Source organism: Falco biarmicus, chromosome 6 (genome assembly GCF_023638135.1).
Source record: "Falco biarmicus isolate bFalBia1 chromosome 6, bFalBia1.pri, whole genome shotgun sequence".
Classification (NCBI taxonomy): domain Eukaryota; kingdom Metazoa; phylum Chordata; class Aves; order Falconiformes; family Falconidae; genus Falco; species Falco biarmicus.
In genome coordinates this window covers 71,909,774-71,932,808 of record NC_079293.1, presented here as the reverse complement: position 1 = coordinate 71,932,808, position 23,035 = coordinate 71,909,774, and the positions used below count along the sequence as shown (strand labels likewise).

General features: G+C 41.4%; 1 protein-coding gene across 25 annotated transcripts in view; it reads left to right on the top strand.

Moving 5' to 3' along the window:
• HMBOX1 (homeobox containing 1) overlaps positions 1-23,035 on the top strand; it is a 119,880-nt gene that overhangs the window by 57,186 nt on the left and 39,659 nt on the right. For all 25 annotated transcript variants that reach the window (XM_056342718.1, XM_056342707.1, XM_056342717.1 and 22 more), the window contains 4 exons: positions 2,273-2,752; positions 4,796-4,881; positions 14,343-14,453; positions 21,496-21,649. In XM_056342718.1, the coding sequence (XP_056198693.1) occupies positions 2,273-2,752; positions 4,796-4,881; positions 14,343-14,453; positions 21,496-21,649 (831 nt within the window). The remainder of the gene's footprint in view (positions 1-2,272; positions 2,753-4,795; positions 4,882-14,342; positions 14,454-21,495; positions 21,650-23,035) is intronic.

Genomic DNA, 23,035 nt, shown 5'->3' with positions numbered 1-23,035 from the left:
GAATGTCTCAGTCTGAGATACAACTTCCAAATTTTAGTTGTTACAATTCCAGTCAGTTGCTAGCATTGGCTGCTGTGCCCTCCTTTTAGTAGAATAATCTGGGTACTCGTCTTTTAAAATTTAAAATGGCTTGTACGTATTCAGTAATCAATTGTCTAAAGGACAGCACATTCCTGTTGGACTGAAGCACTTATATGGCTGTAGTCTGTCTGTCTTCTCACAGTCATTTTCTTGGATGGGAGTCATCCCCTTGCACTGTCCTCCTGCTTCTTTCTCCCACATACACACTGCTGAAACAATGCAAGAAGCTCAGTAATTGCTTGGTGAGGCCAAAGACAGGAGCTTCTTCTTATTTCTGTATTCTCCAGGCAGCAAGTGCCATTTTCATGGAATTATGCATCCTGGCCTGGTAGCACCATGTCTGTACAGCTGTGCTGTAGCTACAGCTCTACTAAGTAAGCCAGCTCTTGGTGCTGTTCTTTAGTCCCAAGGCCACTTGGCCACATCAGTACTACCAGACCCTCTTAGCCTTGAGCCTGAGTGGCTGCATCCAAACAGAGTGTGGTTTCTGCTCCATGCAAAAGCTTGAAAAAAGCCTGTGATTTGGTCAGGAGTGCACTGGTTGTGCTGGACCAAAACTGTGCCGAAGACAGCTACAGTGATTTAATAATGCTGCAGACTGGTGTAGAGGCTACAGTGTCTCTTCCTGGACACTTTAATTTAGTAGTGTTGACGTGGCTATACCCACAGGGTAGACCTTTTCCCATTGCTTAGTCTGTTGTGAGATGTTACGCCTCTGAAGAGAGTCCCTTGGTATACCCCCAAAACCCACAGGCTTGGTTTACTTTACTGATTTGTATACCTGAAAAAAGACTGAACGCAGCAATTGAAGAAGTTTTGCTGCTCTGTGGCTCCTTTTGGGGAGTTCCTCTGTGCCAGTGCAGAAATTGAGATGAGGAGTGATCTTCAAAATGTATGGAGAGAAATAGGCAGCCCTGTCCTTTGGAAGGTCTGTTGTAAATCATGACAGCCATCATCCCTCTTCTGGTTTTCATAGGGTCCTTGGAACTCTTGACTTTCCTGAGGCTGCTGTTTGCTCTTGCTTGTAAGGATTGTGCATTAGCTCTGTCATGTCTCCTGGAGTTTGAGTGATCTCCTCACCCTGCTCTCCTGCAGGAATTGTAATAAACCCTTGACTTACAAGAAGATTCGCAAGAAGGATGGAAAATACCTTGATCTCTTTGCCAAGTTCTGTCTGCCCTCCATCTGCCATCCCTTCTCAGGATCTTGAGTTCTGAAGGAGGTGATCTTGTCATTTGTATGCCATTTGGATCTGGAGTGAGGAGACTTAGGAAGGAAAATAGATAAGGGGAGCATATGGTGATTTTTCAGTTCCATTTCTGGGCTTTGCAGCAAATAAGTGTTCATTGTTCTGGCACCTTGGGAAGTTTAGGAGTTAAAAATGCTTTTGGTGAGCCACCATGACAATTGAGTTACATGAGAAGCCTGGCTTTGGAGGGGAAAAGGCTGTACGCTTCTTTAAATGAAAGCTAAGTACTAATTGGATGTGCTGCACTTTCCTTGTTAGGGCAGGTGATCTGTGACAACATTCCAAGTTCAAAACTTACTAACTTCAGAAATGGGACTGAAGTCAAATCAACTTTGGTCCTACAGGCCACTAGAATTTCTGCTAGGGGTGGTTTTATCTTATGTTTTTCAAGGTAGCAACAAAAAGTTAGGGCAACTTTAACTCTACTTAAAATTCAGAAGAGTTGAGCTTCATAAACTTCATGTCATAACTGGCTAAAACTTCTCCAGGAAAACTCAGCCTCTGGCCCCGACCTAACAGTTTTGGAATCTGGGATTTCAGTCTGGTGGATACTTAGCACTGGGCAAAATTTTGTCTGAAATCAAGTTGCAGCCTTAATTACTGAGCAACCACTGTCTCTCTGTAGCAGTGATGTATCAAAAGCAAAAGGGTAGTAACTGCAGGTTTATTGTGGAAGACGTGGGGAATGCTAGTACAGGAAAGAAGCGCTATTTGAGCACTTCAAAGAAAATAATCTCTTCTGCTGCATAGTGAGACTAGCATTTATGGGAGGTTGCCTGCTGAGCTTGTTTGGAGGTGGAATGTTGGGCTGCCAGCTCTCTTATGTGTGTGACTTAAAGTTTTGGACCAGAATTGATCTTTCATGCATGTAAGATACTTTCCATGTACCACAGGGAGCTATTGAACTGAAGTATTTGCTTTTACATTTTACCTTGTTTTCAGTCTGCTGGAAACCATGTCTCACTACACCGACGAGCCAAGATTTACCATAGAGCAGATAGACCTGCTTCAGCGCCTGAGACGTACAGGAATGACCAGACATGAAATCCTCCACGCGCTGGAAACGTTGGATCGTCTTGATCAAGAGCATAGTGACAAATTTGGAAGAAGGTCTAGCTACGGAGGTGGTTCCTACAGCAACAGTACCAACAATGTCCCGGCATCTTCCTCTACAGCCACAGCTTCAACACAGACCCAACATTCTGGGATGTCCCCGTCACCAAGCAACAGTTACGACACCTCCCCACAGCCTTGCACTACTAATCAGAACGGGAGGGAGAGTAACGAGAGGTTGTCTGCATTCAACGGGAAGATGTCACCTACCCGCTACCCACTTGCAAACAGCTTGGCTCAAAGATCATACAGTTTTGAAGCTTCTGAAGAGGACTTGGACATTGATGACAAAGTGGAGGAACTGATGAGGTTAGTAGAAGTCTTTGTAAAAAGTTTGGAAAGTCAGAGTGAGAAGTCCCTCAGAAGAAATCTGCTTGTATATACAGGAGGACTGCTGTATAATGATAGGCATTATCAAGAATGCAGGAACTGCTTTAGACAGCTGTTCTCCTACTGGTTCCCCAGGGTGCTTTAGACAGCTGTTCTCCTACTGGTTCCCCAAGGGTCACTATCTCAGTACTTCTCACCTGCCTCTTAGTCTTGTGTAGACAGCCCCTGGCTGTGTGTGGGTATCCCACAGTCTGTTTACTGTTGAAGTACTTTTCCCCATGCTGTACCAAAAATTCAAATTGATGTTAGCACACTGATTTTCCACCTGACCCTTATTCAGAAGACTTCTGACTTATGACTCCTCCAATACTTCATACCAGCTGTATTTCCTTCCGTATATAGGGGAAGTAGGGAATCTTCCTGGTTAGTGCTTTCCTCTGGGATCTGCCGAGCATGTATGTTATCTGTTTATAGTTTGTGGCAGGGGCTGGCTCCTTCTGGGTTTTGCACAGGCCATAGATTGACGTAGGAAAGCACAAATAATAAAGGAGCAGCACAAGTCTTCAGTGAGAGCCAGTGTTTGGGTGTTTTTCCACACTGACCTTCCTTTACTTTTAGTGGCTTGTTTTTCAGCATTATGGCAAAGACGAAAGGAGGGGATTATACTACTGAGGGTGACAGAGTCAGTGGGCTTGATGAAGTAAGTGAGGCCAAATGTCTCAGAACAATTTTGGTTATAATGTTGGAGTGTTTTTTTCCCCCAAATTGCAGCTTTTTTGAAGTACCTATGTGAGAGCTAAGGTCCATAATCTGCAGGATGAAAACGTGTTTGAAGAAGTTTGGAGACTTAGGATAACGGTGTGGCTTTTGGGGGAGGGGATTACAGATGAGCAGTAAGAAAAGCCTATCAATGTTATTTAATGTCGGCTGCAGGGTAATGGAATAATGCAGGAAGGTGGTGAGTATGGCAGTATGCAGGAGTTCCCATTGCTGAAGGTTAATCATTCCTTTGAGTTTTGGGTTCCTATTCAGTGTCTCAGGTAATACTTTTAGTGCTTATTTAAACTGAAAGTACTTTTATTTGCAAACATATGGAAGATGAGTGTTTGGTACAGAAATAAAAATGAACCCACAACATAGCGTTTATTTTTCATTTGCATTTGCAAGCATGAATCTGCCTTGAATGCTTCTGGGGCAGGAGGGGAGAAGGGGAAGGGAAACCACCAAATAATAAAGCCTAATAAAGTCTTGTTTGCCCTTCTGATGAAGGGAGGGAGGAAGAGGAGGGAAAAGTATGTGGTTACTGCAATTGAAATTTGCTGCATATCACAGTCCCTGTGCAACCTCCAAATTATTTTCTTTTTAGTAGTTCTAGTCATAGAATCATAGAATGGTTTGTGTTGGAAGGGACCTAAAACATCATCTAGGTCCAACCCCCTAGCCATGGGTGGGGGCATATCCCTTCTGAACTGTCTTTGCACACTTTGTAAAAATCATACAAAGCCTTTAAATAACTTGCACTTGCTCATTTGATGCAAGCTGTGGACTAAGGAAGTAGGGATGGGGGGATAGAGGTTGCAAAATCTTTTCTCCTTTGGGTCTTTCCCTTGCAAGGTTGGGGAAGGTTTGTGTATGTATATTCATTTGTGTAGCTAACCATGCAGACCCTGCTATCCTTTATTTTTTATTTTTGTGCCTCATTTTTATGACTGAGGTTTTAATGCTGGTACGAGAGATTTATTCATCCCTGTGTAATGAAACTTTGTACATTCCATATGGCAGTGCTGCGCCTAATATGAATTATATAGGACATGAGTCATCCATTCTCCTGCTAGGGTACTTTGATCAAACGTGACACTTGTTAAAAGAAGTGTCCACTGGTGAGGCACTCTAATGCCTGCCTTCCCCACTCCTTGTCCTCTAAATGAAGGAAATAAAGCCATTTTGCTTCTTTAAAGTGCACTTTGGTCTGTCTGTCTTTTTGTGTGTTCTTTTGTTTTTTGTTTTGTTTTGTTTTGGTAGGAGGGACAGCAGTGTGATAAAGGAGGAAATCAAAGCCTTCCTAGCCAATCGGAGAATTTCCCAAGCAGTTGTTGCACAGGTAACAGGTAAGAGCTCAGGGAGTCCTTTCTTCATTTTGGGAAACTTGTCTTAACTGCCTGTCTGTGCATGGTGCAGATGTTGGAATATTGCTTGGCTTTCTGCATTGCAGTGCAGATCTGTCAGCTTAGTCATGATAATGTATGCCTTTGATTTAAGACCCATTGTCCCGCACATCATGGAACTTCCCCAGTGAATCACTTTTTCTTTTTTCTTTTTTTTTTTTTTTTTTTTTTTTTTTTGTGGCTTGTGCTAGCAGATTTTATTTTACAGCATTATAAGAAGCCCAAAGTTCTTATCTTTAAATGAAACAGTTTTCCTTAATTCTTAAATTGTTTGTTGAGTATGGCAAATAGATTCATATCTGTATCTCTGTGTATGAAGAGAGATATAATATGTATTTATAATATAAAATGTATATGAATAGTCAGAGACACAGCTATAGCTGGTATCACTACATTGAGGAGTCAGATTATGATAGTTTGAAGTTTTTCAGTCACTTGCCTTTCAGTCATGATTAGTGTAAATCAGATGTGAGGTTGAGGAGATGACTGTATTAGCTCAGATTTTACCTAGGAGAAGTAGTTCTCTCTTTGCCCTTTTCCCTGTGCCTTCTCTCTTTCACATTCAGGACAAGAGAACACACTGCAGTGATACCACTTCTTCCTTAGGTGTGTTTCCAGAGCTTTACACAAACAGTAACAAAGTCTTAGTGCTCCCTCCATGGGTTGGGATGCTATGAGTTCTTGACAGGCTCACACTGCTTGTCCGGAACAGCGTAGCCGGTAGCATATTTAGAGTCATAGAATCATTCAAGTTGAAAAGACCTTTAAGATCATTGATCCCAACTGTTAACCCAGCACTGCCAAGCCCACCACTAACCCATGTCCCTAAGCACCACTTGTACATCTTTTAAATCCTCCCAGGGATGGTGACTCCACCACCTCCCTGGGCAGCCTGTGCCAGTGCTGGACACCCTTTCATTGAAGAAATTTTTCCCAATATCCAATCTACGTTTCCCCTGGCACAACTTGAGGCCATTTCTTCTTGTCCCACACTTGTCACCTAAGAGAAGAGGTCAACCCCCCTGCTGCCTACAACCTCCTGTCAGGTAGTTGTAGACAGCAATAAGGTCCCCCCCCGAGCCTCCTTTCCTCCAGGCTAAATATCCCTGGTTCCTTCAGCTGCTTCTCATCAGACTTGTGCTCCAGACCCTTCACCAGCTTTGCTCTTCTTTGGACACTCTCCAGCACCTCAGTGTCTTAGGATGAAGACTGGATGATAAAATGCGAATAGCTCAATCCCATGTTATACCTATAACATTTATTCATTTTTTTTAACCCAAGCTTGAGTAAAGATCTTGAAATAGATAGTTTTTAAGGTTCCTTGATGACTAGGAATATCAAACCAGCAGGAGGGAAGTTGTTCTTTTATGATATTTCCAGTATTTGAAATGTCATAAGAACCCATCTGTTTGGGAGATCTGGGTTTGCAGACACGCTAGCAGTTGAGGTAGGCAGGCAGAAATGGGTGCTCGAGCCCTGGAGCCAGGAATTCCTTCCATGTTTCCCAACTGTTCTCTGTGATCTTGGGCAAAATTACTTGTCCTTCCCTGGTTTCCATTTCATCTGTAAAATCATGAGATTAACATTTTGTATAACTCTAAGGAATGCTATTAGCCTTATCAGATATTAGCACTAGTATTAAAAAATTTAAATGCTACGTCTGGTTGCTTAAATTGTACCTGAGATCTTACTTTTTGGTAGCTGGCAGGTCACTTCCCTGGTTTTGTGTAGTCCTTGCTTGAATATAGTCTTGGAATAATCCATTCCTGAATTAACCTCTGTATAGCACCCTTCACATCTACCAATAAGTCAAACTAGCTTCCCCTTCACTAGAAGTAATGCAAAGAGGAAAAAGTTGCAGAAAAGAGTCTTTCCAAAACAGGCCAGCACTTTTTAGTCAGTGGGACTACTATATGCAGGGATGTTGAATCGGAATCACCACACCAAATCAAAGACAGAGTCTGTACCAGTAAAAGGAGGTGATACAATTACCTAGGTGTCTTGGTGCATGTCTTTGATACCCCTGCAAGCAGACTGCACGAAAGCCAAGACCAGTCTCTTCACATCTGTTTGTTTTCCTCCTTCCATTCTCAGCCTAGTTCATTGGATTTCAGGTGTCATTAAGTTGGCATTTAGCCTTTGGGAGCTTTCATTGTTTGCCAGGCTGTTCCTCCTGTGAGTAAATGACACCATCCGCTTCATACGCAGTTGACTAAGTTTCACACCCATCCCACTCAACCCTCCTGCGTAACATGGGGAGGAATCCAGAATGTACTCACATGGTGATCGGAGAAAATATTACTAGATGTCTCTTTTGAGCCTGTCCACGGGACAGAATGAAGACTGAACTAATGACACTGTGGTGTTATCTTGTTTTCAAACCAGATCAATGGGAAACCAGGTAAATCTAAAGGCTAAACACCTATGCCCTTTTGCAGCTGACCCAGTGGTGTTTCCATGGACCTTTAAAATACGAAAAGAAAGTGGTATTTTGCACATGATGCCATTACTCAAGCAGAGGTAGCTGCAGAGGCTTGTGCTGCGCTGTGCTGCACCAGTCTCTTCCTCCCGCTACCCTTTGCAGTTGAACTGTGTCATCCTCCATATGCTTGGTGGGAAGGTCTATGGGAGCTGATTAATTTTAAATATAACCCATAGCCTTGTGTAAGCTGATGCATAGCACTTATGTGCCCCTATTAAGTACATAGTTATGGCTTATCTAAAAGAAATAGTAAATCTCAAAGAGATGTTTGAAGGGACCAGATTAAAGAGTGTGTGCAGCGCTACTGGGGAGAAACGTCAGATTCCTTTCAAAAGCACAGTGTGGTGAAGAGTGACTGAAAATAGTCCAGGACAGAGATCCAGAGCAGAAAGCATGTGTCCCAGGTCTCTCACTTCCAGAGTTGTCTTAGGCTTGATGAGTGCTAGTTGACTGGTGTATTCTTCAGATATATCCAACATCCCTTCACATTCATCAGTGAAACAAGCTCCCATGGAAGCCCTGGAAACCACTTTTGGTTCATTAAGAAAGCAGTTTGTATAGACAGAGGTAATGCTTTGCAGAATGTATGATCCCAAATGGTATCGTGTCAGTATTTACAGACTTAGTCTCACTGGTAAAGGTGTTCTGTAAATAATTCAGTAAATACAAGGAAAAATAAAGAAGTCAATCCAAAGAGTGGGCAGTAGCAGGTGGCATAGAGGAGGACCATAAAAGTGAAATGACACCTTTTCAGAATAGTGTTCAGCCTCCAGTCGTCCGTGTCTCAGGGTCCTCTATCAGCAGCCCACAGAGGCTGGTGTGCTTACAGCCTCCATCACTGTTTGTTGTAACACAAACACAGCAAGCTGTTCCTGGAGGCTGCAGTGCAGGTGCTGGGTGTGTTTGACTTGCCCATCCACCGATGACCACCCTCATCAGCTGGAAATAATTTTTTTAGCACTTGAAATAAATGTAGAATAGTGTGGCCCCAGCTTTTAGCGTTCATCTCTTCTGCCTTGCGGAAGAGAGGCAAGAAAGAAATGAAAAATTTATGGCTGGCACTGTCCACAAGACAATTGTTTGGCTTGGCTACCCATGCTGTCAACTTTCTCCTTTCAATCTCTTTGGTAGGCTAAAAAATTGTGTGGTTTTGTGTGTAATGGGAGGGGAGAATGGCATGGAGAGGAGAAAGGAGTAATAGTGCATCTGAACAGTGATATTAGACCTTTGGCTAGGGACTTAAAACTTTCCTTCCTTTTCATAGTTTGTCTGGGTTTGAAGTTGGCTGAATTGGACATAACAAGTGATGAACCTTAGTTAAGCTAATGAATGTATTTTGATGTCTTCAAATTGCAGGTCTTCAATTAGCTCATCAGAGAGTGTAATGTTTCCCTGGTGCTTATGACTCTATTTGTCCCCATTCTGTGTCTTGGCATGTTCTGTCCTTGGTGCAGTAACCTCTACTGCAACTTCTGCCCTTTGAAACTTCCGTTTCACCTTATTTTGCTAATTCTTCAAGCCACTTAGGAATTTGTTCAGAAATACCTTTCTCCTTTTTCTCATCTTGATTCTAATACTGCAGTGTGCTTACAGAATACACTTTCCTACATCAGCCACAATCCTACAAAGCACCCTGTGCAGCCTTTTATTTACAGACTCTGCAACAGTAAACGGCTTTTCCTTTTGTTTTTCCTGTGCTGCGGCACAAGGGGATGGGAAGTGATGGAAAGGGAGGATACATGAGAGAGGAACACGGAGCTGAAGGTTAAAATCAGCTGTTGCAGTAGAACAATTCTTTAGGCTCTATTAGCCTTTATAAAATTACTAGAAACTTTAAAAGTCATTTAGATAATGAATCTGACAGGGAAAATTAAACCTGGAAGACATTCTACAGGGCTGCCTTGTGTACTGGGAGAAGAGAGCAGATTGGAAAATAGTAACAGAGTATTAAATAGTGACTTGAAAATAAAGGAATGATTGATAAGAAGCACAAACCTAGCATAACACTTATTAGTGCTGGTCCTAAATACAGGAGCTGCTTTTTATAGAAACTTTTTTAATGGTGTCTGTAATAAGATAAACAAGAAGCACTTGGGTTGGGCTCTGTATAAATAATCTCCTACTGATAAGAAAAATGACAGTATAAACAGCAGCTAATAATAGTTCCTGCTGAATTTCCTATCTTGTTATTTGAAGCTTCTTTTAACATAGCTGCAGCTTACCCGAGGGTAGGTATTTAGCCCTACATGTGGCAGGTGAGATGCCAAATTTTTATCAACAATAATTTGAAGTCGTGTGCTGCAATTTGCTGTAATTGCCACCAGAATTTTATCTGGTTACTGAGTAAGTTATGGTTGGAAGGCAAAGGATAAAGAGATAAATACAAACTTAGGAGATGCTGTCTCTTAGCCTCCAAATGTAGATGGAGGGCGGGGGAAATGTTTTCAGAAACGAATGTCTTTCTGGTATGTACTACAGTAAAGGAGAGAGGGAGGAGTGTATATAGATGAGCCCTTTGCAGCCAGGCTAAATGCTTTGATGGATGATGTCTCTGCAAGGTTTGGAAATATTGCCTTTTCCATTTTTCACACATAGGGAGTGACAGAACAAAAAAACCTCACTTTCCTGAGGTCACAGTGGAAGCAGACTGTTGCAGAGCAGGGATTTGAATTCAGATTTCTCAATTCTCAGGCTAGTACCATAAAACCTAAACCACCATTAAAAAAAAAGAACAGCAACAACCGTAAAATGCAGAGGCAATTGTTTTAAAAAAATTTACATAACACATAGAGCTTTCTAGCATGCAGTTCTGCTGACCTTCCCAATTACTCTGCTTGTACGATTCAGCTCTGTCCTACTGTCTCTGTCTTAATTCATATGAGGTCTTCAGGACTTAGCTTTATATTATGCTAAACACACAGCTTCTAGCACAGTGGAGGGCAGCCTTGAAGCACTGCTGTAACATAAATAAAATCCCTTAAGGTTTGGAACCTACACACAGGGACTGTGAGCAAATATAAAGTGAAACTTAACTAGTTCCATTGTGAAGAGAATTCAGAAAATTACTGAATTACTGATCATCTGAAATGGCAAGAAATGGTTTTTGAAAAAACTTTCCTCCCTTTTTTTTAATACTCATGACAACACAGGGAAAGATTTGGTTTTCTATCATTTTGATCTTTGCAGGTTTTCTGTAAACAAGCTTTGCTAATCTCCTAAATTGATAGAAGCCCTTTGCAAGCATGTATTATATGAATCTAGGACTTTGCTTACAAACTGAAGAATTAAAAATCAGTTACTTTCTTTTCCAAATCTGACATATTCCAGGTGCTTCTAAAAATCTCTCCTGAAAGAAACATTAAAGAAATGCAAAGTAGAGTCACCGAACAAATCTATCTGTGAAGGTGAAAACCAGTTACCAAAGACTTGATGGAGAGAGGTTTTCAGGGTTGTGAGCGGATTTGTACTGCAGATACCAGTTGCCTTCTCTTGATGATGCATTTTGCTGTTTCTTTTATGTGTTTTAAAGGGAAAATTGTTCCCCAAATAATTTATGTAGGAGACAGTGGGGCTGGCCAGAAGAGCGAGCACACGTGTACTGTCATCTCCATTTTGTTTATAATTGGGAAGCGTAACCTGCTATGGGAAGGAGGTGACGTGTGACACGAAGCCAACATTTGAATTGCTGTAATCCTTTGTGATTGCCACTTCTTCCTTCAGTATTTTCTGTGAGAATACTAGTTGTGCTCATTACAGTGTGTTTGTGTCCTTGCTGATGCTGAGCCCAAAGGATGGCAGTCTTCCTTGAGGTCCATGGTTCGGTCTGAGTGAATTTCCTCACAAGACAGCTGGGTTTTCAGTACTCCAGAGAACTTGGTTCATTAATCTCCTTCTGGCCGCAGGATGATTTCTTTTTTCCTGCCAGTGCAATTTCCTGTAGTAGCATGGTTACAGACAGTGTGACAGGATGGTGCTGGTGGTAGCACTGGTCATTGTCCCTGTTAGTCAACTATGTAAAACCCACTTGAATTGCAAGAAACTCTGACATGACAATTTGGGGGTTGGATTTTTTTTTTTAATTGAAAGGAGTGAAGGATGGGTTTGTCACTAAGACAATGTGCTGGGATCTAGGAGATCCTGGATCAGTTTTTCTGCTACAGGCTTTGCATGTGACCTTGGATCAATCAGTCAAGCTACTGGAATATACAGTTTGGGGGCTTCTAAACTTAGCTGAGGTACAGATGAAAGAATCTTTGTATCTTAAAAAAAGGAGTGATATAGGTAGCAAAAACCTTTAAGAAGCTCAGCTCTCATTGCAGATCTCTGAAACAAGGAAAGAGATTAATAAAACCAGAAAAGAATGATAGGAAATGGGACTTAAAAAGGCTTCTCGAGGTCATCCACTACATTCCTGTGCCCAAAACTAAGATCAGTTGCCTAAGCCATACCTGACATGTTAATCTGGGTTTGCAGCATTGCCGTAGAAGTCTGCTAGCCAAAGAGCTAAATGGGCTGTGGACTTTTTGCAATGCAAAAAATGCTATGGACTGCAGGACTGTTCATGAGATACCATTGTCAAATATGATGGTACTGAGAATTTATAGCATATTCGTTGAATCTGTACATCTCGGTGTCCTTTACAAAGCTCCATTTTGCAGAAGGAACTTAATAAGCTGTGAGGATTCAAAGTGAGTCAAATGTGGACACGGCAATACACAGCTTGAATCTTTTGGCTCCTGCTCCTTTGCTTTGTCTTGAGCACACTGTCTGAAGTGGCTAACATCTGTACCACTTTATGACAGTATCAAACAGCCTCTTGAGCAGAATTTGGATTTTCCACTATACAACTCTTGTTGAAGATACTTCATCTCTATTTATAATGTTTATCTAATAATGCTTTGCATTTATATCTTACGTTGTTATCCAAACACTCAACAAACACTAATTCACTGCAGTAAGTGTAAGTGGACCGTAGTAAACAAATAAATTAATGGTTCTGTTACCCATTGATTAATAGAAGCCATGCAGCCAAAAGCAGTGAGATGCAAACATTTGTGTCCCGTAGCACTGTGTTAAAGAAATGGCTTTTATAAATCATAATAATAGGTGAAGAACTGCAAATTTTAAAACTTTTCACTGGTGATCACACATCTAGATTGCTTGATTTCAACTAGACTTGAAGCCTTGTTTTGGGCCAGAGAGTTTTATCAACTTATATTGACTTCTTTTGGTATTAACATGTATGCATCCACAATTACCTGATGTAAACTTGGCAGAATCTAAGGTTTGTGTTTGGTTGAATAATTCCACTTCCCTAGTAGTATAAACTCAGTTATACATCCCAATGTGGGCCCTGGGGGACAGTCAGCTCTTGACTGCCCCAGCCGTTGCTGAGCTTCAGGTGTGGGGCAAAGGCAGTCCCTTCAGAGGCGTGTTGAGAAGAGAAACAGATGTATGGGAAACAAAACCAAACCAGGGTATGTTTTGTGGACAGAGCACTGTTGAAACTTCTGTACTCGAAACAAAAGACACCTATCCCTTTTCCCCAGGGCAATTAAAACTTCATAGGCTCTGGAATTCTGTATAAGGAAGAACAGTTAAGAGCATAAACCCTGTAACTGTAAAAATCTGCTTGGAGTAAACCCACCTGGATATGATACCTAAGAGTCAAGTTGAATCGTTTTAAAGTTAACTAGCTTCAGTGTTCAATGCCAAAAAACCAAAAAACAAAACAGAAAAAAAGAGCATAGTAAACCTCCCATATTAGAAACGGTAAAACTCCAAGGGATTGTTTTTCATGAGCTAAATATGATTATGAGATCTTGTAAAACCTTGATGCATCTCAAGAGAGGGGAGAGGTAGTTTGGTTTCTGTGTGAAAACCAGCCTTTGACCTGCCTCAGTGTTAGCACCAAGCCAGAGAGTGGCACAGGTGGTGTTCAGCAGTATATTGTTACTTGGAGCACCTCCTAAAACTTCAGATCTCAGGAGAGTTTAGATGTTGTTAATGCTTTCTGATAGCTGAAGAGCCTTGTGAAAAGCACAGGGAGCCCTCCTACCTGAAGGACTGCTTCAGTTATTCAGCAAACTATATGTTTTTTGATATTTCAAATGAACCTATGGTTCACGTCCTAGTGAACTTTTAGATCTCTTGCTTTATTTGGTTCCTCTCCTTCTAGTGACTTCTTTTCCCATTCCGCATTGATCCTTCATTCAGTGTCATGCTTTGGAAATAACTATTCCAGGGTTTTTTCCCTTTTTTTTTACTGTTTTCTTAGAAGTCTTGCTGTAAAAGCTCTGGAACTTCATGTCCCTAATCTTGCCTGGATACTTGGAGCTCGAATGCTGCTTTGCTGTCAGGCAGCTGCCCTTTCTGCTTTGGTTTCTGGCTGCTGTTACAGCTGCTGATGGTTGGCTTGCTCCATTTCTGGGCTGATGTGATCTATATCCCATAAACTGTTTCTATGTTTATCTCCTTTCTTATGCAAGCACTGAATGATAATGATCTCCTAACTATCATTATTTATATATAATAGTGGGTAAGGTACTAGTTCCCATTCCACAGATGAAGAAATTTAAGAGCTGGGGAATTTGTGGACAGTTCAAGTCAGTGGTACATTTGGCTTCCCAGTTTGTACCCTCTTTGCTTGTAGGTTGATTGTGCTAATTCCAGGATATACTTGAGTAAGGTTGCAAATATCACCAGGGAGAAGTTTTTAAACAGTGAGGTATGAGGTTGGGAAGCTTGAACTTTCTACTTTTTCTGTGATTGAAACATGAGTTCCTAGGCTTTGTAAGACAACACCTTTTATATATATAAACCACTTGAAAATGTTTGAAAAAGAACAAGTTTTCTCTTCCTCTTTCTAATTTTTTTTTGGTTTGTTTTTTTTTTTTTTTTTTTGTTTCTGGTTTTTTTACAGGTATCAGTCAGAGCCGGATCTCCCATTGGCTGTTGCAGCAGGGGTCGGACCTGAGTGAACAAAAGAAAAGGGCATTTTACAGATGGTACCAGCTTGAGAAGACAAATCCCGGTAAACAACTACAGCCTAAACATCTCCTGCTGTTTTACTTATGGAAACTAAGCCTTTTGTCACTGTTTTTTATTATCACTGATCATTCACTTCTTGGTCTCGTGTATAGTAGAGGTATTCCCTTGGACCAGAGTACTTTTTAGTAGGTTAGAAAGAAATCTGCACTGCTCTTTGCAGTAAATGATGCAGAGCTGACTCATCCAGAGCTGTCTGTCCAGCTCCTCGGTCATGGTTACTTGCCCTGTCCCTCACTGCTAGCTGACTGGGAATCAGAAGTAGGCAGTGGAGTGGTAGTCAGCTAACATGAAAGAGATGCCGAGGCTCTTCAGAAAGAACAGATAGAAAACATTGATGATGGATGCATATCATTGCAGAAAAAAATACGCAGCTTGATGGAGAAGAACTTTGGGATAACTTCAGAGGCTTTTGGGTTGGATCTCAAGCTCATGGATGGGATGTTGATAGTAACAGTTATAAGTAGAGATGTATCCCTCAAATCCCACCTGCTTCTCCAACTCTCAAAACAGATCTTAAATATAAAAAGAGAAGTAAAGCTCCTTATTATCTTCAATAAATAACCAGCAATCTTCAAAATCACAGTTGAATTAATTTCCTTGCATTGTTCTTTTCCATAGATTTTGTTTGACCACAATTGTTATTTTTCCCTCTAGCAGTTCTATTGTAAAGATCAAAATATTTACATTTAATTTCCTTCAAACAACGGCGTGATTGAATTAACTGTGTAATTGTTTTAAGGAATTTAAGACTCAGGCTCTCTAATATGAACTTGGCTTCAGTATCCAGAATTCTATTAAGAAAAATTCCAGTGAAAACAGATCCTCAAAATTTCTGCTTTGTGTGTAAGCTGAAAATCAAGAGGCTCCAGCTGTCAGTTGGCCTGAGAATACTTTAGCTTAAAATTGGGTGGGTTCAATCTGACAGCTGAGCCTGTCCTTTCTGTTAAGCATCTAGAAAATTGTTTTAAAGAATGAAAGTACCAAGGCTTGCGAGATGCTGGCTGGCTGCAGGGATCGCCAGGAAGCCTTGATTTTGCAGTGGCTGGAGTTGTGATATTAAGGATCAGCAAAGTTACTGGGTGCAACCATCAGCTGCTTTGAAAGCCTCAAGTTGTACCCTACAAAGTAACCCTCAGCCATTTCCCTTTTAGGGAAGGTATTGCCTCCAAAACAGTGGAGACAACTAGAGGTTTATTAGAAGACGAATTTTGGAAAAAAACAAAACCAAAGTCCTCTCGTAATGATGAAAACTTTTGTTAATCTTTCCTTGCATCTTTTCTTGGGATATTGTTTGGAGCTGTTTAAGAAATAGTACTCTGTGCTGGGATAACAGAAGCTTTGTCAAACTTAGCACTAAAATCTTTACTTCTTCCTTCTAGTCTTCTTTCTTTCCCCATATCCACAAGCTCTCATCTTATTTGTCCTTTTACTCTTGAGAAGTGTCTAAGGAAGGAGGACTTGCAACACTGAAGGTTATGGCTTAAATTGGAATGAATTGATGTTAACCTCTGCTTTTCTGATGTGCTGTCTTGCTGAGGTCTTGTTCGCTTTTCTTTAGACACACATGGAAAATCACTTGAAGAGTGGTTGTTTGAGTGTAACCTTTTTTCAAATAACAGATCTTACACAGCGTTTTCAAGAAGTATAAAAGGCAAAATGGCTCCTCTGCCTATGTCAAGGGACTGTTTGGATGCACTTAAATTTCCTTTAGAACCAAATAACAAACATTTCGTTTCTTTTTAGAGACCGAGGTAAAGGAGGGAACCCTTAGTTTCCAAGATAATGCACTTCTCTGAATTACTGCCATCTACTAAATTTCAGGTCGGATGCGCTAGCCAAGAGTTAATTAACATGCATGTGTGCAAAGGTATACAATGTATTAAGGAAGGTACCCACCTTGTCCAGAGAATCCGGGATTCAAATTACTGTTTTAAAACCAACTTGGAGCCCAAGTTTTGGATAGTACTCACGGTATCATCTGGTTAGTAGACTAGACTAGCCATTCTGCTGTCTTCCTTAGAGTCAGAAATTGAGGAAATCAGTAGAGCCTCCTGCCACGTTCACCAGGTAGTGATGCCATCACTGCGCTCTCTGTAGAGTGTAAGAGATTGTCCTCCTTTGACGAAACTTAAAATGACTGGCATGTGTTTTTCCTATTTGCTCACTTACTATGAAGTGACATTTGGCTTTCTATTCTCATATATCCCATCTTTTGCAGTTCCAGCTGCTGGGAATAAAATCTCGATCCTTTGAGTGATAGTGTTAGATCTCTCTGCTCAGAAGCACCTTTGTGTTTGAGTTACCGATGGGCAAAGTGAGGTCTTCAGGAACTTTTGGTTCCCCCATTTCTTTAATCCTTATTTTGGAAAACTGGGTCTTCAGAGTAAGTCTACCTTCTGACTGAATTTGTTTGTGTAGCAATGGAAAGAAAACTTCTCGCTTAAAATCAGAACAGTTTTGAAAGGACTAGGACACCAGCTGTAATTATTTTATGGACTGTAAAGGAAGAATAGCAGTTTTGTGTGTAAAGGACTGGAGAACACTTGGCAGACCTGTAGTCTTTTCTTGGCTCTGCCAGTTTTTCTGTACGACTCATAGCAAATGATTTCACCTTTGCACCTCACTTTCCCATCTCCTAGATAAAGATGAGATGGTTTCCTGCGTGGGACTTGCCTGCCTTGCCTGTAAGGTCCTCACAGCAAAGGCTTCGCTATGTTTATATAAGCAAAGGATTACTTACAAATACACCAAAGGAGATTTTATTTTTCTTTTTTCAGTTGTATAATGGTGCTGTTTAATGCTTTAAATCATCCACAAGCAGTCCTGCATCTGCTAACCGAAGAACTTCTTGTTGTAGAGCTTTAGAGCAGTTTTGAGACGGCACTGCTGTTGAGACATTGCTAGATATTGCTCCTATACCGAAGAGACTCAGCAATTCCATCACTTTTGTTATGTGTCAGCTTGCTTTGACCTCTTAAATATGCTGTTTGTTATTTGCTTAGGTTTGATTGCTAGTTTGCATGGGCAGTTTCAGTATTTTTCCTGTCTTTGGTGGTGGGTGTTCAGACAACGACAGACTTGGAACATTGCAGAAGAGACTTAAGTCTCATGGATCAGAAAAAAAAAAACCCTCGCTGTTCCTACTGTATGCAATAATCTTGCTCAAAAAGTCTTGATCAACATTTTCCTGGTAGGACTGATGTCAGAGTTAACAGCAATGTTGCGAATTCCAGTATACTAGTGATTGTAAATTTTTCTGGAAACAGTTGCCAATTAGGGAGGAAGGAAAGTTTTTGCTTTAAGGAGTTTTTTGCTGAAGAAGTCAGTGCTAAATACTAGTGTTTGAAAGGTCTTTAATTCAATTAATAGGGGTGCTTTTCATTTAAATCGAGTTTTTTTCAGACAGGCACCATATCTCTTGTGTTTTGTAGAGGACTGAAAGCGTTTTGGCAGTAGATAAATAGTACGAGTTTCAGAAGCCAGTGTATGAGCACAGAGTCCTATAATGTTCTATTTTTTCAGAGCCCATGGGTTTAAAATAAATATTTCTTTTTACATTGGTAGTTGCTAGCGTGAGTAGTTTGGCTGGCACTGGGTCTTGGGCAATATGAAAAGTTTGTTACAAAGGAACTTGAGCATGTCTTTTGTTGTGTACTGCAAACTGAGGCTGGCACCTAGAAGTTACGTGCTGAAGTTAGATGGATACAGATTACTTCCATTTAGGCTGGATATTTATTTCTGCCAGTTTTCTGTAATAGGTAGGCCACTGTGGTCTCCTTGGAGAAAACCATGTGCTCTTCCTCCTTGAACCAAAGGGAAAAAGAAAGGTAGTTATTACCAAGATGTAGCATCTCTTGTGTTAGTCCCATAACTGTTCTTTTTTAGCTATAAAGGTCTACCAGAAAAAAAACCAAAACCAAGCAAAAAAACCAAACCATAACAAAAAAGCCAACAGAAAATCATGGCTGGATATCCCACGAGATTTGCAGTGGGAAATATTGTTGGTGATTTACTGTTTTACAGAGCTGCAGAGAAAACAGTCCCTGCTCTGATCCTTTCCATCCAAGCAGTGAGCTCTGTAGGGAACCTTTTGCTGTGCAGCCTGCTGATTCAAATCTAGCCTGGCTCAGTAGTAACCGAAAGGTGTTTATTATGTGATCTTGGGTTAGCCTGGCTAAAATTACAGTGTGACATCTGTTCTTATCAGTATAATATATGATAGGTACTTGCTGCAAAGGCTTGCCAGTAAAAGGTTTCTTGGAGCTTGGAGATGGCCTGAGGCTTGCTCCAACCATTCTGCGCATCACCCCTGTATGGCAGGGCCTCTCCGAGGCATGTGGTGTGGATCAGCGATTGCACTTGAGCAATGCTCTTCCTTCGGGGTGGCGTCTGGGGTGCGCTGAGAGAAGGCACGCCTTTGCTGTGACAAATTTTGAGTAGAGATAGAGCTGCATTTCAGTTAGAAAGCACCGCTTTTGCCTCCTCTCCCCAAAACCCACCTGCAACATACATACCCAGAGTCATACCCCGCATCTGAAAAAATGCTGGCTTGCATGACGAAAATGCAGTGCTGTTGTAAAAGGTGCTCAGCACTGGCAGGTAGTGAGAGATGTCGCTTTTCATTTTTCTCTGTGAAAGGAGTTCTTCCCAGATGGTTCACCTCTATACCCCTTACAGATGTCTTGCTTTTTGATGCATATACGAAGATGAAGATCTCATACTGCGTTTGCCTCGCTTGTTCTGCTCGAGAGAAGTTTCACTACTGAAAAGCTGTTTGAGGGGGTTGTAAAAAGAATATGAGCTAGTAAACTAGGATGTAACTTACTAAGTGGTGAAGGTAGCGGAGCTGGGTGGCAACAAGATTGCAATGAAGCATTGGAACAGCAGAATAAAGGGGATCCCCAAGTGCTCACTTAATTGAGGGGGGTGAAGAAAAGCTCCATAGTTTCCTTTTCAAATGTGGCAGTATTGCATGCATCCACCACTCTTGTCACTCGTGCATCCAACCACATTTTGGGCCCCTGGTGCATTTAGATGCTTCTGTCTTTATGTTGTGCAAAACCAGTGGTGGGTACTTGCTTGTAATTCTCAGCATACTTCTCTCTTATGTGCTGCTGATATTGATGTTACCCCACAGAAAAGAAAAATAGGTAAATTGATCTAGCAAGGTCAGTAAGTGAATGTAGTAGCAACAGGAGGAAATTTATGCTTGAAATGCAGATTATTTTTTTCAAGCTTTGAAGAGTCTCCGGCAAATTTAATGGAAGTACTCTGCGTCTCTTACCTTCTTGATGTTAGGCATCACTGATACTCCTATATTCTCCCTATGAAATGAAATCCTCGGGTAGGGAAAGTATATTGCTAAGGCAATGCAGGGAAAGCTAATTTCTTGTCCTGTTCCCCCCTGCCTCTTCTGAAATTTTATTTTTTAAAAGAAGTTTTTTAGTTTTTTAAGTGTATTTAAAGCCTAGCAATTTGATACAGCCCCCTAAACTGTGAAGTACTGGAAAGGGAGGGTAGGGAACATTCCTTGAAATGGCCTCCCAATAAATTGGCAATATAAGAAATATTTCATGTGTCAATAAAACTCAAGTAATCTGCATAGGCTCATTAGCTGGGAATTAGTAAGAGTCACTGTCTGTTGTGCATGCAAGAGGCTGTGGGCTTCACTTCCTATAGACTTCTCCTGGGTAAAATTTTTACATTTCTTTGGGCTCCACTACCTAACACAGATGCGAACCCCTGGCTGTAAGGAAAATACTCATTGTGCATTTCTGGAAAGGAACACAGCCAAGTGCCTAAATAGCTAATTTCTTGCTTTTTAACTGAAGAATTTGTTTATTGGTTAAACTCTTAAGTTCCTTTGACCCTTTTACTCTGTTTTATATTAAAGAAGCAGTGTTGTTTCACTAATACAGTATGTTTTTATGCTTAAATCCTAACTGTTCTGAGCAAGTCTGTGTACCCAGGGGGATTTGCTGGCTCAGCCCTGCTTTTATGTGTGCACAATACTGTATTCCTTCTGTGAGCAGAGTTGCCTGCTTCTCTTGGATCTATCTAGGCTGGTTCAGTGCAATGAATTCCAGTTGAGCTCAGTATGCATATGGGATATAGGTGGTGATTTATCTTTTCATACAACTGGGGTTTTTTTTTATTTTTTTTGCACAAAAACCAGCTATTTCTTCCCTCCAGGGGAAGTCACTGAGCACAAAGCTGTCCTTCAGACATACCCTGTTTTACGTACTAGTGTCCTACACCAGGTTCCCATCCTCACCAAGGGATATATGAAAGATTGGTCTTCCAGTGTGTCTTGATTTATTAACTGAGAGGCTGTTGTCGAAGGAATCAAAGGGCCTTTCCTGAAGGCATTTTGTCACATCCTGTCTCTTGCTTGATGCTTTCCAGCTCAGGCTTCTTGAAAGGAGAAATATATCTATAGAAAGGGGGTCAGAAGAGGAAAGGTGTGATGTTAATCTGCTTTCATTGACTTTTTCAGGCAACCTGGCACTCGGGAGCCTGTGTTTGCACAGGTCACAGGGTGTGTTTGTATCGGTGGAGCTACTTCAAGTGTTTACTCAGCTCTTCGGACATGTTGAAATACCTTTCGTATAAATTCACATTTTGCTTCCTGAGACTGCTGTACAATTAAATAGAAACCTGCTATTTCCCATTTTGTGGCAGAAGAGGTAGCCAGCGCAACCTAAATAAATCCCAGCTGGGGCATAGCTCACCCTTTCTGTATGACACTTCTCTTGATGAAGACAGGACAGCTTTTCTTAAGTGGCTATCAGCTCAATTATGTCTCCCTTAGATTTCCATGGTCACCTGGTACCTCTCTGGCTTGGCGGTTGGGGATGGGAACTTTAGTTGCCTTTGTGTATCTTTATGGTGTCTTTGTTTGATAATGCTTTACTTTTTTAGTTCGAATGGTTTCATCATCTGTCTTGTCTTTCTTTCATGAGCAGGAGTAAGAAAATGGGCATGATTTTTAATCCACTAGGAAACACAGTATTTATTATTCTTAGGGGCTACATTAAGCATGAGACCCGCTCCTATCCCAATAGAAGAGCCAGAATGGAGACAGACGCCTCCCCCAGTCACAGCTACCTCTGGGACCTTCAGACTACGGCGAGGCAGTCGGTTCACATGGAGAAAGGAGTGCCTGGCTGTTATGGAAAGGTATGTCACTTTGGGGTTTTGGAGATGGGCATTTTAAAGCCAATACAAGTATCCTTTTTCCTGCTTTGGTGAACACCAGCTTCATTTCCACGGATGTGTTTTAGCATCACGCAAACCAGTAACAGTGTAATAGTTTGATTCTAGATGACAGGGTGGAAGGAGCTATTTTACCCCTTCCGTTGTTTAAAAAAAGTTATGCTGCTCTGGACAATATCTCATTTTTTTGTAGCCCCTAAGACATCTTGTCCTTAACTTGGTCTGAGAGTATTGACGTTCAGCTCTTCCTTTGCTTTTGCAGAAACCTTTCCATTTAGCCTAATCCAGGCTCTGTCTTGGTGGGGGTCTCCATGCTCTTTACGTTCTGCATTTCTCCTTTCCCAATGTACTGATTAGTCCTCATAATGTATCATGTTATTTCATAGTTGATACTGGCATTTCAGCAGCGCTGTAATTGTTCGGGATGCAGAACTTTGCCTGACAAGCAGTAGATTCCTTGTCCAAAAAGGCTCTTACAACCCTTTTACATGAGCTGGGAACAGAACAGAGCAAAGTGGATCTTTCAAATACATATGCAGAGTGGCAGGTGATCATTAGAGCTCCCCGCTCTTCAGTCCTGCAGAGACGAAGCACTCTCTGAGCCTGGTCTCCTGGCTGCCTATGTGCTTTGCCTTTCCCTCTGCTTACAGTAATATGTCTTTTGTGGATAATACTGTATAATAGAAGAGGGCTTGTGAACTCAGATGTAGTTTAGGGATGAATGCGTACTTCTCTAAAGGGCTAAATGGCTGGGAGGAGTTTTCTTCCCTCCGAGAACATGAGGAACCTCCTTTTGATGAAAGCAGCAGATGACTGTGTGTGCCACACTCCCGCTCTGGTTTGCAACTCCGTTGAGTCCTTGGCCAGCAGATTTTTTTTAGGATGTGCTTTTGCCCTTTCCTGTAATGCTTTTCTTTCCTCTTGCTTGTACAAGGGTCATTGGAACTGATTAGCAGGAGTGTCTCTCCTTTGGTGTAAGCTAAGACCAAAATACTGAGCTCCCTCAGGGACCCAAGCTGTTTTACACACAAGATGGACATACCTTGTGTGGCTGCAGGCCACCTCAGGGTCTTTACAGGCTGGGACCAGTGTTTCTTTCCCTCTTCTGTCCTGGCCCTGCACTGATCTTTTCAGCTTTGTCTGAATGTTTCCCCAAAGGAAATAATATAAATGTTTGGAATCCATTCTGCTTTGCTAGACCCACGTGCAAAGTCCTGAAACCTGGTAATACAGGGGAGTGTATTTTTCTAGTGTCCCCTTCCACGCAGGTAGTACGCTGTGCATTATAGGGTCTTTAGCACTTTAAAATGCTGGTATGATTGTCCTGATTGCAGTATGTAGGATGACAAA